This window comes from Megalops cyprinoides, chromosome 13 (assembly GCF_013368585.1).
Source record: "Megalops cyprinoides isolate fMegCyp1 chromosome 13, fMegCyp1.pri, whole genome shotgun sequence".
NCBI lineage: Eukaryota > Metazoa > Chordata > Actinopteri > Elopiformes > Megalopidae > Megalops > Megalops cyprinoides.
In genome coordinates, this window is record NC_050595.1 from 282,501 (window position 1) to 297,500 (window position 15,000).

A 15,000-nucleotide genomic window follows, 5' to 3' on the forward strand; every position below is an offset into this window, starting at 1 on the left:
CACACCAGTCCCAGCACTAGACACTTGCACTGACCCACACCTGTGCATCCTGGTGCACTATTAAGCAGCACCAAAACCCCAAAAACCCACCCGCAGAAAAACACAGAATGACCACCTTCACCACAGTCTTAGTTCAGTGGCACCCAGTGCTAAATTCAGCACACCCCACCTAAAACAGCAGCGCCAGGCGAGCTGCAGACCAGAGGAAGCTTTGATGCTCTGAAATTTGAGATGGAGTCTGAATCTGAGAGGTGACAACAGAGCTGTAAATGTCGAGAGACAAAAATCTACTTTCATCTCACACGAGACACGACTCCGCCCCCTCCTCCGGTCTGTCTCGGGAGAGATGAGGTATCACACACCATGTGCAATGCTTAGATATTAATTCATTAAAATACCTCATTGCTTGAGTAGACACTTCATTTGGAATGTTGAATTAATGCGTTTAACTGAAGTGATGGAAATAAATAAATGATACAGCTAGCAAATTATATTTCACTCCACCAAAGTAGTGGAAGACTCTCAAAGGGTTGACAGGTAAAAGTAGATTATCCGATAAGACATTAAGCAGTTTTATCCAATAACACTACTGTCTAAAACGGCGAGCAAATAAATTACTGCTGACTTACAGGCGCTGTGAAATCATCACTGAGGGCCAATGCTGAAAGAATTCCTGTCGCTTGCTGCACGGTTTTTTAAATCATAAAAAAATGTCATGCTTGTGAAAAGCTCATTCCTTTCTCATATTGACACAGCGGAGTGAGACTGGAGTCTCACACACACACACACACACAGGAAGGCCCGGGAGGAGCAGGACTCACATGGTAGACAGCGATGGCCTCTCTGTCCAGGGAGCGGCTCACGCTGACCTCTCCCGTCACCTTGTTGATGCTGAACACGCCCCGGGGGTCCTGATCCGCCCCCTTCCCTGTGAGACGGAAGATGTGATTCTCTTGCATGTCAGCCGAAATCACCTGCCGCCCCGAGGAAGGGGCAAAGAGGAGAACGACAGGATTATAGTAGCACACACTGGATTGACTGATAAAGTTTGTGTATACAGTTTAGATTGACATGGAGGTGGATAGATCAACCTACATTATTGCCTTATTAAAGAGGTTTTTATGTCTCTGTGGGGTAGCCTGAGAGACTCTGTGTGTGTGAGTGTGTGCGTACAGGTGCGTACTCACATGCGACTAGAATAGGCAGCATTTTCGAGAGGCATCCCAGATGAGGCAGCAGGTTAAAAGCAGAAAGAACAGCCAGAAAATGTTACTGTTACACACTGTCACACGCAGGCAGGGCAAACACAGCAGGAACACATTACAGGTAACCTTTCTTACAGGTGACCTACGTTACTGGTAATGTGTCTTACAAAAAAAATCTAAATTCAAAAGTTTTACTATCACACAATGCATAGAGTGGAATTTTTTTTCTTTATCTCATCTCACGTTTGATGGCTTGATATAACACTACACCGTACATACGTTATTAAATGAAAAGCTACTACTAATAATGAGAAAACATCTAAATGACACAGCAACATCTTATTTTCCACTAGCACTACATGCTCTTTACAGCCCATTCATCTCATTTCCTGTTTAAGGAGACTGCAGATAGAATAAAGCATCTTTTAGGCCTGTTCTATGTGCTGGGTGCCGTGACTCTCTGACCTGATGCGAGTGTCTCTAATGAGGGATTAAGTGGACGTGTTGAATCATTAGAACCGCGGGAGGCTTCTGTTACAGCCTGGTGATAATGACCTGGTAACGGCACCTGCTGGCTCCCAATTATTTTACTTGCTTGACTGACAGCTCTTGCCAATTTGATTTTATTTTTGGCTGAAATGAAATTAAAAGTAAATATGATCTGAGTCAGAGATCTGTTTACAGACATCAACATTTCCTTCCAAACGTTAAAGCTTCTTAAATTTTTAAGAAACAGAAATCATTGTTGAGCCTCCTTGTAAGCATGATCCAGATGTTCTGGAAGCGAAAGGCTTCGGTCGAGCACAGTGCAGAGGTTTCTGTCCTTCACTCTGAGGGTCCAAACGGGCCCCAGCACTTGCCTCCCTGTACAAACAAACTTCCATCAATCCAATAAACGAAGCTGTTAACATAGCTAACATAATTAGAAGGAGAAAACAAAATCTTTTAAACAAGCAAGCAGTTCCATTGTTGGTATAGACCAGTTATTGCAGATATTCTCGTTGGTGTAGATGGGTAGAGGACAGAGGACACAGCACATCTCTGAAGAACTTCAGAACGTAAAAGTATTTCACCAGATAACAAACCTTTCACTCTGACACACCACGACACATCAGAAATGCCTCAGTCAACAGCACCTGACTTGTTTTTTGTAACAGGTGTGAATATGAACTAGACCAACATGATTAAAAGTATATGGAAAATCCAAGAAGACAATTAGTGAAGCTGGAAGTGAGAAATGTAAATATCAGGAAGTTATATTTATATAGCTGCTAGCCTGATATGTCATATTTATAAGGATCCTTCCTGGCCAGGGGCCATCAGACCGGGACTCCGCCTCCTCCCTTACTGCCACTGAGGATGGGATTCATACTCTCTTTCTCAAAGCCATTTCCATCAGGCCTTGCATGAAAGCTGTTCATTCATTTGCATCATTGTGTGCAGGTGAGCTCCAGTACAGGCGAACCCTGTGGACATACAGGGTTGGAGTATGATACAGTAAAGTAGGGGGGTCAGAAACTTTGTAAAAGCAGATAATGGCATTTTTTTCTGGGCTTGAGATCCTCTGTAGGAGAGAGAGAGCAGGGAGCAGTAATCTGCAGCCGAACGGAGAAAAACAGCAGTGAAATCAGTCTCTCACCGCAGGATGCAGGAGGGCAGCTCCACAGCTAATGGAGACCTCTCAATGAAACAGCATCCTCTCTCACACACACACGGCTGTGTGCAGGAGGAGGGGATTATCCTCATGGAGCCCACATACACACACACACACACAAACACACTCTCTCTCTCTCACACACACACACACACACACACACACACACACACACACACACACACACACACACACAAACACACTCTCTCTCTCTCACACACACACACACAAACACACACACAAACACACTCTCTCTCACACACACACACACACAAACACACCCTCTCTCTCTCTTTCTCTCACACACACACACACACAAACACTCTCTCTCTCTCTCTCACACACACACACACACACACACACACACACACACACAAACACACTCTCTCTCACACACACACACACACACACACACACACACACACAAACACACTCTCTCTCTCACACACACACACACACACACACACACAAACACACTCTCTCTCTCTCTCTCTCACACACTCTCTCTCACACACACACACACAAACACACTCTCTCTCTCACACACACACACACACACACACACACACACACACACACACACACACACACACAAACACACTCTCTCTCACACACACACACACACAAACACACTCTCTCTCTCTCTCTCACACACACACACACACACAAACACACTCTCTCTCTCTCTCACACACACACACACACACACACAAACACACTCTCTCTCTCTCTCTCACATACATACACACACACACACACACACTCTGAGTGGAGAGCCCTGGAGATGTTCAGCTTGTCAGGTTAACAGGATCTAGTGCCGCAGGTGCACCTCTGTAATCCAGCAGAGGTGAGGGGGCCGAACGCTGTGGACATGAGGGAGAGGATGAGCTGGAAGAGCTGGCTAATCCCAGGCACATCCACAGCATTCTCTCTGAGACCTCCCTCCACTCGTTACACTCATTACAAACACAATCCTATTAACACACTGCCTCCTGATCCATACACTGTACACACTATGCACGTAGAGACATCAGAGAACACACACACAGATGCACACACGCACTCTCAGTCTCACATTCTCTCTGTCCCTCTCACACACACACGCACACACACACACTCTCAGTCTCACATTCTCTCTGTCTCTCTCTCTCTCTCTCTCACACACACACACACACACACACACACACACAGTGATACACATACACAGGCACACATTAGGTATTTATAAATGTTGTTGTCCTTCATGAAATTCTTTGTACCAGTGAAAGCTGATTAAAAAAGAAAGTCTTCTTTGAAGTTTTCAATCTTCCTGGGGACATCAAAGAAATGAGCCCCTGTGTCTTCTGTTAAATGTAATAATAATAACAGCATAGCATGAAAAGAAATGCTAACAAATCCTTTTTACATGACCTGACTAAATGTTGAGATAGATTTGAAGAAACAGAGTTTCAGCGTTCTCACTGTGTCAGAGAGAGCAGTTTCAGCGTTCTCACTGTGTCAGAGAGAGCGGTTTCAGCGTTCTCACTGTGTCAAAGAGAGCAGTTTCAGCGTTCTCACTGCGTCAAAGAGAGCGGTTTCAGCGTTCTCACGGTGTCAGAGAGAGCGGTTTCAGCGTTCTCACTGTGTCAGAGAGAGCGGTTTCAGCGTTCTCACTGTGTCAGAGAGAGCGGTTTCAGCGTTCTCACGGTGTCAGAGAGAGCGGTTTCAGCGTTCTCACTGTGTCAAAGAGAGCGGTTTCAGCGTTCTCACGGTGTCAGAGAGAGCGGTTTCAGCGTTCTCACTGTGTCAAAGAGAGCGGTTTCAGCGTTCTCACTGTGTCAAAGAGAGCGGTTTCAGCGTTCTCACTGTGTCAAAGAGAGCGGTTTCAGCGTTCTCACTGTGTCAGAGAGAGCGGTTTCAGCGTTCTCACTGCGTCAAAGAGAGCGGTTTCAGCGTTCTCACTGTGTCAAAGAGAGCGGTTTCAGCGTTCTCACTGCGTCAAAGAGAGCGGTTTCAGCGTTCTCACTGCGTCAGAGAGAGCGGTTTCAGCGTTCTCACTGCGTCAAAGAGAGCGGTTTCAGCGTTCTCACTGTGTCAGAGAGAGCGGTTTCAGCGTTCTCACTGCGTCAGAGAGAGCGGTTTCAGCGTTCTCACTGTGTCAGAGAGAGCGGTTTCAGCGTTCTCACTGCGTCAAAGAGAGCGGTTTCAGCGTTCTCACTGCGTCAGAGAGAGCGGTTTCAGCGTTCTCACTGCGTCAAAGAGAGCGGTTTCAGCGTTCTCACTGCGTCAGAGAGAGCGGTTTCAGCGTTCTCACTGTGTCAAAGAGAGCGGTTTCAGCGTTCTCACTGCGTCAAAGAGAGCGGTTTCAGCGTTCTCACTGCGTCAGAGAGAGAGCGGTTTCAGCGTTCTCACTGCGTCAAAGAGAGCGGTTTCAGCGTTCTCACTGCGTCAGAGAGAGCGGTTTCAGCGTTCTCACTGCGTCAAAGAGAGCGGTTTCAGCGTTCTCACTGTGTCAGAGAGAGCGGTTTCAGCGTTCTCACTGCGTCAGAGAGAGCGGTTTCAGCGTTCTCACTGTGTCAGAGAGAGCGGTTTCAGCGTTCTCACTGCGTCAAAGAGAGCGGTTTCAGCGTTCTCACTGCGTCAGAGAGAGCGGTTTCAGCGTTCTCACTGTGTCAAAGAGAGCGGTTTCAGCGTTCTCACTGCGTCAGAGAGAGCGGTTTCAGCGTTCTCACTGTGTCAAAGAGAGCGGTTTCAGCGTTCTCACTGCGTCAAAGAGAGCGGTTTCAGCGTTCTCACTGCGTCAGAGAGAGAGCGGTTTCAGCGTTCTCACTGTGTCAAAGAGAGCGGTTTCAGCGTTCTCACTGCGTCAAAGAGAGAGCGGTTTCAGCGTTCTCACTGTGTCAAAGAGAGCGGTTTCAGCGTTCTCACTGCGTCAAAGAGAGCGGTTTCAGCGTTCTCACTGCGTCAGAGAGAGCGGTTTCAGTGTTCTCACTGCGTCAGAGAGAGCGGTTTCAGCGTTCTCACTGCGTCAGAGAGAGCGGTTTCAGTGTTCTCACTGCGTCAGAGAGAGCGGTTTCAGCGTTCTCACTGCGTCAGAGAGAGCGGTTTCAGCGTTCTCACTGCGTCAGAGAGAGCGGTTTCAGCGTTCTCACTGCGTCAGAGAGAGCGGTTTCAGCGTTCTCACTGCGTCAGAGAGAGCGGTTTCAGCGTTCTCACTGCGTCAGAGAGTGCGGTTTCAGCGTTCTCACTGCGTCAGAGAGAGCGGTTTCAGCGTTCTCACTGTGTCAAAGAGAGCGGTTTCAGCGTTCTCACTGTGTCAGAGAGAGAGCGGTTTCAGCGTTCTCACTGTGTCAGAGAGAGCGGTTTCAGCGTTCTCACTGCGTCAGAGAGAGCGGTTTCAGCGTTCTCACTGCGTCAGAGAGAGCGGTTTCGGCAGCTCTGTTTGGGCTCCTGATGGCACACACTGCCCATTCTCCTCCTCTCTGATTTCTTGGCCCACAGCCTGTTTACCACTGGGATTCCGCAGCCCAAGCCTACACCACACACCCTGCACCACATCTCCACCTCTTCCTCTTCCATCATCCTCTTCTTTTTCTCCCCTCCTCTTCCTGAATGTCTTTCTTCAGGGCAGACTGTTCCAGGCCTCCTGTGTGAATGAGGTTATTCTGCAGACTAGGCCAAACCCTTTCTACTGTTTTTATTGATTTTCCCCATACAATGGATCCTCCAAAAGGAAGAAATGTTTAAAGGGAAATAGCATCTCTGTTTGTCCATGAACAATAACTTCCTGTTGGGTTTTCATCCATATACAACCTTCAGTCAAGCTGGGGCAGGTGAGCAGGTAGGTGGCTCACAGCTGACTGCTGATGGGATATGAGTTATTAAAGAAGATGAGCTAACAGAGCTGTCACAGGAAGTTTCGCCTGATCAAGCGTGTCCACGCGGGAGATCTGCCATGTTGCCGTGGCGTCTTCCGCTGCACCTCCCGCTGCACCCCCCGCGCATTCCAGAGGGACTGCATCACCCACTTACATCACAGCTCATTACCATGACAACCAGCGGAAAGACAATACTGAATCTCCTGTCATACCACCCCACCCCAAAACCACACACACACATGCACACATACACACACACACTCATACACACATAGTACTACACTGTAGCTCATGGTAGTTATAATACAGTACATCGCACATGCATCAAATACAGAAAGCTATTCTGGGAACTGAATGCTCCTCCTCCATCTCCCAGTGTGGGAATGAGGGATCCAGGCCCACACGTCCCTCCTCATTGCTCAGCTCAGTAGATGAGAAACCTCGGCACACTTGTGCTACAGCATCACACTGAACTTCTTTGTCAAAGAAAGACAAGCTGCAGTCTTTCAAGTGTTCACAGACCTCTTACCATCTCTCACAGGAGCTCTGAATGTCTGTGGGACATCATTCATAACCCTGCATCACCAAGATCTCTGCTTTTATAGGCTCATCATTCCAGCCAGTCCCAATTCTCCAGGTGGTACTCGGAGTTGTCATAACAAGGTCAGAGCCATTGGTGCTAATGACAATCAGAGGCTGAGGAGAGGACACACTGATTGTGTGCGCAGTGGTGATTAAGGAGCACGGGGCCCTCTCTGGCAGTCAGAAAAAATCCCAATCTCACACATGCTTCCGATCCAACCAAGACGAAAGCATGGCCACAATTAACCGCTCTGATTGCCTGTTTGTCTCAGCCAATAAAAATGGAAGATGGATTACAGAACCACATGACCAGTGACAGAAATGAAAAGGATAACAAGCCAAGTAACGCAGTCCTGAGAACGTACCCAATTTTACTGATAACACTCCATAGCTCTGCAGACGGCTGAGCTGATCTCTATCTGCTTCATGTGTCTGGAATCAGGACCAAACTGTGGTCAACCAGAGAGATGGAGTGGTGAACAGATTAGTACTCAGAAGTGAGAAGTGAGACAAAGTAAGACATTATTACTCCACTAGGAAGTGATAAGGAGTGGGGTGTTATTACTACAGAGAGTGTGAGAAGTACTGTGTCGTACTCTGCAGTTCTCAGTGAGAAAGGAGGTGTGTCTTCAAAGAGAGGCTGACAGAGCTGAAAGCTGTGCTGTGAAGCTGGAGTCACGGTGTGATTGGCAGGTCCTGAAAGGATACTCCAATTAAAGTTCCATACAGTGATTCAGATGGGGACATTTCAGTCCTGCGGTCCTACAGAGCGGTCCTACAAAGCGGTCCTACAGAGCAGTCCTACAGAGCAGTCCTACAGAGCGGTCCTGCGGTCCTACAGAGCGGTCCTATGGTCCTACAGAGCGGTCCTACAGTCCTACAGAGCGGTCCTACAGTCCTACAGAGCGGTCCTACAGAGCGGTCCTATGGTCCTACAGAGCGGTCCTACGGTCCTATAGAATGGTCCTTCAGAGCGGTCCTGAGCCTGGTGCTTCTGCTGCTACTGCTGAACAGTTCCCCAGCGTGTAGGGACGCGTGCACCAGCGGTCAGCAGTGAGTGTCTGACTGTATTTGGACCAGTGGAACAGTTGTGTTTGTAAAAAATGAGTCCGTCTCCTGAACATTACTCTTCACTTGTGGGCACTGGCAAACTGTGAAATTCAATAAGAAAAATGAAGTTTGCAGCCTGAAAAGCTGCCAGCTTCGGACTCACACCGTGTCTGTCACAACTGCCAAATCAATCTCAGTGTTTCCTCTTTTACACCTCTCTCTCCATCTCTCTCTCATTTTCTCTCCTTCACTCAAGTGTATGATCCTGTAATCCTTCAGCCTTCAGTCTCTGACTGGCCCTCTCTCCCTGCAGGAGATATTAACCCTTTAATCCCAGGGCTGCCAGGAGGGTGCTGCACAGTAAGAGCCCCGCAAACAGCTGGCAGGAGGTTTCAATGACTCAGACGCAATTATAACATAAAAAAATGCACTGATGGATTTTGTTGGGATATAAAGAGTGAGAAATCTTGTTAAGACAACCTCCTACCCCCAGCTCTTATTTGATAACCTCCAGGCCCAGATGCAACCCCCCCACCCCCCCAAAAAGACCCGAAGGTAATCACATCTTTCCAACCACCCCTGTGATCAGTGGCAGCTGCCGGTGGAGGAGATGTGGTCACATGATCCAGTCACCTTCATTCTCTAATGCACCTCCTCCTCACAGCTACAGGCATCTCACCTGCCAATCACCACACCATCAGAGCTGCACTGGGCAGTCTATATCCATTACCACACCATCAGAGCTGCACCGGGCAGTCTGTGTCCATTACCACACCATCAGAGCTGCACCGGGCAGTCTGTGTCCATTACAACAAGAAAGAAAGAGCGAAAGAAAGAAATCAACATGTAAAGGCCAAAGGCTCCAATGTCTGCAGAAAACTTTTTTTAGGCTGTTTCCTTTTTTCTCTGAACAGTCATTTCCTGTCTTTGGAGAAACAGGGAAGGACTCAGTACTCCACACTGCACTTCTCCTGACTGTTCACACGCAGAAGGAGTCTGATTTTTGAATGAATAGAGTACTCAGTATAAGAGGATCAGCACAGCTGACACACATGGGCAAACTGCGGTGTGTCCTACAGTTTACCCACTGAACTGATGATCCTCTTCACAGATCAGTGTGATGGTCAAATCTCCCTCTCACTGCACAGTGAACACCTGCAGCGAGTGTGAGTGTGTGTGAGGTGGGGGGGGGGTATGTGTGTGTGAATGAGTGAGTGTGTGTGAAGGTGGGGGGTGTGTGAATGAGTGAGTGTGTGTGAAGGTGGGGAGGTGTGAATGAGTGAGTGTGTGTGAGGTGGGGGGTATGTGAATGAGTGAGTGTGCATGAGAGGTGGGGGGGTGTGTGAATGAGTGAGTGTGTGAGGTGGGGGGTGTGTGAATGAGTGAGTGTGTGTGAAGGTGGGGAGGTGTGAATGAGTGAGTGTGTGTGAGGTGGGGGGTATGTGAATGAGTGAGTGTGCATGAGAGGTGGGGGGGTGTGTGAATGAGTGAGTGTGTGAGGTGGGGGGTGTGTGAATGAGTGAGTGTGTGAGGTGGGGGGGTGTGAATGAGTGAGTGTGTGAGGTGGGGGGGTGTGAATGAGTGAGTGTGTGTGAGGTGGGGGGGTGTGAATGAGTGAGTGTGTGAGGTGGGGGGGTGTGAATGAGTGAGTGTGTGTGAGGTGGGGGGGTGTGTGAATGAGTGAGTGTGTGAGGTGGGGGGGTGTGAATGAGTGAGTGTGTGAGGTGGGGGGGGTGTGAATGAGTGAGTGTGTGTGAGGTGGGGGTGTGTGAATGAGTGAGTGTGTGAGGTGGGGGGGGGTGTGAATGAGTGTAACATGCCAGCTCCTGTCACATGGATTCCATTAAAGACAGAGAGACTGAGCGCAGTGTCAGAGGTGCGGTCTCACTGTCAGAGGTGCGGTCTCACTGTCAGAGGTGCAGTCTCACTGTCAGAGGTGCAGTCTCACTGTCAGAGGTGCAGTCTCACTGTCAGAGGTGCGGTCTCACTGTCAGAGGTGCGGTCTCACTGTCAGAGGTGCGGTCTCACTGTCAGAGGTGCGGTCTCACTGTCAGAGGTGCGGTCTCACTGTCAGAGGTGCAGTCTCAGTGTCAGAGGTGCGGTCTCAGTGTCAGAGGTGCAGTCTCACTGTCAGAGGTGCGGTCTCACTGTCAGAGGTGCGGTCTCACTGTCAGAGGTGCGGTCTCACTGTCAGAGGCGCGGTCTCACTCTGAGAAAAGAGTGATGGGAAGAGAGTGGGCGCCTGGTTTGCTGTGACCCACGCGAGCACGGCAGGGTTATCCATGTGGAAAATCCATTTTGCCTGGTTTCCCATGTAAAGCGACCATTAAATAAAATAACTGGCTTTATCCCATGTCTTCATGCAAGACTGATCACAGAGTCAGCAGGGGAGGTGAGCAGTCAAAACTTTCACACCAAACGAAAAAGATACCCAGCCCTGTTTCTCTCCCCTGCACCAGACAAGCCCTGTCCAGCGTCTGCTGTCAGGGAGATCCAGCTCCATGCTAGCATTACAATAAAATAACTGCCCTCACCACTGACAAGAGTCACTTCAGTTCTGTGTATTAAGGTGCGGTCAGAAGTGAGGACGTGTGTGGCCTGTAAGCTGGATTGATGCGTTTTCCTCAAAGCCATCTCCAGCTGAAAGGAGTGAGAGGAGGCGTAAGGGGCCAGAGGAGGGATGGGGGTTGAGAGCTGTGTCAGAGGAGAGAGAGCGCGTGTGTATAATGTTCCAGCTAGAGTCAGTGTGTGTGTATAATGTTCCAGCTAGAGACAATGTGTGTGTATAATGTTCCAACGAGAGAGACAGTGTGTGTGTATAATGTTCCAACGAGAGAGACAGTGTGTGTGTATAATGTTCCAACAAGAGAGACAGTGTGTGTGTATAATGTTCCAATGAGAGACAATGTGTGTGTATAATGTTCCAATGAGAGATAGCGTGTGTGTATAATGTTCCAATGAGAGATAGCGTGTGTGTATAATGTTCCAGCGAGAGACAGTGTGTGTGTATAATGTTCCAATGAGAGATAGCGTGTGTGTATAATGTTCCAATGAGAGATAGCGTGTGTGTATAATGTTCCAACGAGAGACAGTGTGTGTGTATAATGTTCCAATGAGAGATAGCGTGTGTGTATAATGTTCCAACGAGAGATAGCGTGTGTGTATAATGTTCCAACGAGAGACAGTGTGTGTGTATAATGTTCCAACGAGAGACAGCGTGTGTGTATAATGTTCCAACGAGAGACAGAGTGTGTGTATAATGTTCCAATGAGAGATAGCGTGTGTGTATAATGTTCCAATGAGAGATAGCGTGTGTGTATAATGTTCCAACGAGAGATAGCGTGTGTGTATAATGTTCCAATGAGTTCCTATTACAGATCAATGCTCTGCATTCACTTTAATAATACTTGATGCCTTTTTACTGCAATTCTGGCTGGTCTTGTTGCTCTTTTCATATGAGTCATGCTATATTGGACTTGAAGTTGACTAATAAAAATACATAGTAAATAAAGAATAACATTTGAATTGGATTAAAGACTGATTTTTTTTCTGAACCAATACCACTTCCTATCTGAGCTTGTGGTGGTTGTGACTGGTCTGCCCTCTGTAATGTGACTGTGAAGACAGCAGAAAATGTTGAGAAATTCAGCATGAGGGAAGACCATGTGTTCAGACATAAGGGAAACAGCAGCCGATCAAGTTTCCATGGAGCTGAATGTGTATAAGCTGTAAGAACACAGGTGAGACGGTTCGAGACAGGGGAGGTGTGGAGGGAACTCCCCACAGGGGTCAGGACAGCAAAATCACTGGCCATCTTCTGACAGAGACTGAAGACAAACCTCTTAACATTCATCTCCCGCCCCTAACACCGGCAGCTTATACTACTTCTTTTTTTTCATTGTTCCATTTTCTCCCCAAATTGGAATGCCCAATTCCCCGAATTTTTGGAATGGCCAATTAGTCATCGATGTTCAGTCCCATTGTAGAACCCCCACTGTCAATCCGGGAGAGCGTGGACAAGCACATGCCCTCCTCCGAGACACGTGATGTCAGCCGCTGCTTCTTTTCGCACTGTGGTCCACAGCTAAACTAGCACACAGATGAGTCAGAGGAAGACATTTCATATGCAGCTTTGGCACGTGGACCACAGGCGCCCGATCGACCAGCAGGGGTCGCTGTTGCTAATGGGACCGAAAAAATGTGGACCGATGTAATGTACTGTAATGTACTGTAATGTAATGTACTGTACTGTAATGTAATGTACTGTAATGTACTGTAATGTAATGTACTGTACTGTACTGTAATGTAATGTAATGTACTGTAATGTACTGTACTGTAATGTACTGTACTGTACTGTAATGTACTGTAATGTAATGTACTGTACTGTTCTGTAATGTAATGTACTGTACTGTACTGTGGGGGCACTGGCATTGTGGGCTGCTCTGCTTTTATCACCTGTAACATTTAAAGGAATGAAACTCCATTCGTATCACAATAAGTAATTTCCGTGAAAAGCATTGAAAATATTCCCTTGTCAGCCATGATTTACTGCCACTATTTGTGTCAGTGTTTTTCTGAATCTACCCTTAAAAGCTACACAGTTATGTCAAAGACCACCTGCAAAAGTAACAAACTACGCCTAACACTGCTCTTCGGCATGCTGCTCTGAGTGCCGCTGCAGCTGGGCAGCGTGTAACTGCAAATCCACAACAAAACACAGCAGCAAACTGACAGGGAGAGCAGGCAGTCTGCGTCAGCCTGCAGGCCTGCCTTCAGCCTCGCCTGTCCGTGGGCGTGGCCTGGCTACTTCTGCATATTGTACATTGTGCCGGCTCTGTCCAGAACAACCTCCCGGTGACCACGGTCTGAGAAGACATCTCATTGGCCAGAATGGGCCAATCAAATGAGGAGCAGGACAGCAGCTGGGCTGTCTGAAAGCACTGTGGATCTCCTCCAGGGATGTGAACATCACAGGAAATAAAAGCATAAAGCTATAAGCAGGAGAGCGCGGTGGAGAGATCAGCACTGAGGTTCATCTCTCCAGTGCACAGCCGCTCATTACAAGCAGAAGCCTGCCTGTGATGTTTTATTTTAAAGTTCCATTTCTGATTCTTCTTCTGAAGCCTACAGAAGCTGATTCTTCAGTACGATCTTTTCTGCCGAACAGACGTAAACAGACTCAAGTGCAATCAAACACCAAGGACACTCACATTAAAGGCACAGAACCGGGGGTGAGAGAGGGTGAGCGCATCAAAAAGGGGTCTCCACAAGGATTTGGGCTCCACTGATGAAATTACATTTGCATTTGAATAACTCTTCACATATTTCCTCAGAAAGACCCTCTCAGACGATCGGAGCAGGAGAGAAGGTTCTGACATCAGTCTCAGCAAACTGTGCAGTTTACGGACTCTAGTGAATATCATGCCATTAGTGTCACACAAGCGAGTGGAATCAGGCTGGGTCTACCTGCAGCAGGTGAGTTTGAGGATGCAGGAACGCTTACCATGCCGATGGTTCTGGGAAACGGGGCTCGCTGGTTCTCTGGTACAAACATCGGAGGCACCAGGAGAGACCTCTTAGACCGATATGGCACCTGCCCCAGACCCAAAATCTCCTGCAGAACCACAAAAAGGGATTGGATCAGAACCTGCAGATAGACACACACATATCCACATGCACACACACACATGCATGCACACACGTGCACGCGCGCACACACACGCACACACACACACACACACGTGCACACACACACACGCACACATACACACACGCGTACGCGCACATACACACACACATGCACGTGCACACACACACGCACACATACACACACACATGCACGTGCACACACACACACAGTTTGTGGTCTCCTGTTGGATCTCTGTGTGAGATGTACATCAGACTGCAGGTCCCTCAGGTTTGTGTGTTAGGGGATTAGGGCTGAGAGATAATCTCTCAGAGACCCCTGGCTGAGCTGCAGCGCTTGGTACAGAGATAGGAAGGGCTGCCCTCATTCTGCTGCTAAAACCAGGAAACACAGAGACAACGAAGATCCAGCAACTCAGCCTCAAACACCGGAAGCATCACACCTACGCACCTGGGAGCACAGCAGCGAGCCGAGTCTGCTCCAGTCTGAAGGGGCTCTGTGCACCCGGACACTCACAGTCACAGGGTAAAGAAGGCAAAGACAGACCCATCCTCTGGAGACCAATGCAATGAGTGACACTGATGGCTGCTTCTCCTGAACTCTCAGAACACACTAACTCTTCCAGCACTAGATTTTATAGGTCATATATCAGAAATCTCCATTTAAATAAGGTGCCATTAGAAATCAACCCCTGAGTGTGCAGCTGTGGAAATAAAGTAAAACATTAGGATGTTGTGTTTGTGTTTCAGGAGAGAGGTGCGGCAGTCAAGACCTGAGGCTCAGGATGTCTCAGAAACCTGTGGTAGCCCCACACCGAGACCAGAGAGAAAACAGCACCTAGCTCATGATATCATATGTCACGCATATGTGTGTGTCAGTGTGAGTGTGTGTATGTGTCTGAGAGAGAGTGTGTGTGTATGTGTATGTATATATAATAAGCCTTGTGATGCATTTGTTTAATCCCTCTCTCTCTCTCTCTCTCTCTCAGTCCCTCTCAGTCCCTCT

The 15,000-nt window shown here is 48.1% G+C and overlaps 1 protein-coding gene across 2 annotated transcripts in view; it reads right to left on the bottom strand.

Annotated features, from left to right (window-relative positions):
* Positions 1-15,000, bottom strand: part of cdh13 (cadherin 13, H-cadherin (heart)) — a 248,374-nt gene that overhangs the window by 137,282 nt on the left and 96,092 nt on the right. The window contains exons 4-6 of one of the 2 annotated variants that reach the window (XM_036543624.1): positions 13,852-13,962; positions 1,188-1,193; positions 822-974 (exon numbers count right to left, since the gene is read on the bottom strand). In XM_036543624.1, the coding sequence (XP_036399517.1) occupies positions 822-974; positions 1,188-1,193; positions 13,852-13,962 (270 nt within the window). The remainder of the gene's footprint in view (positions 1-821; positions 975-1,187; positions 1,194-13,851; positions 13,963-15,000) is intronic. The other variant, XM_036543625.1, reaches the window with a different exon arrangement.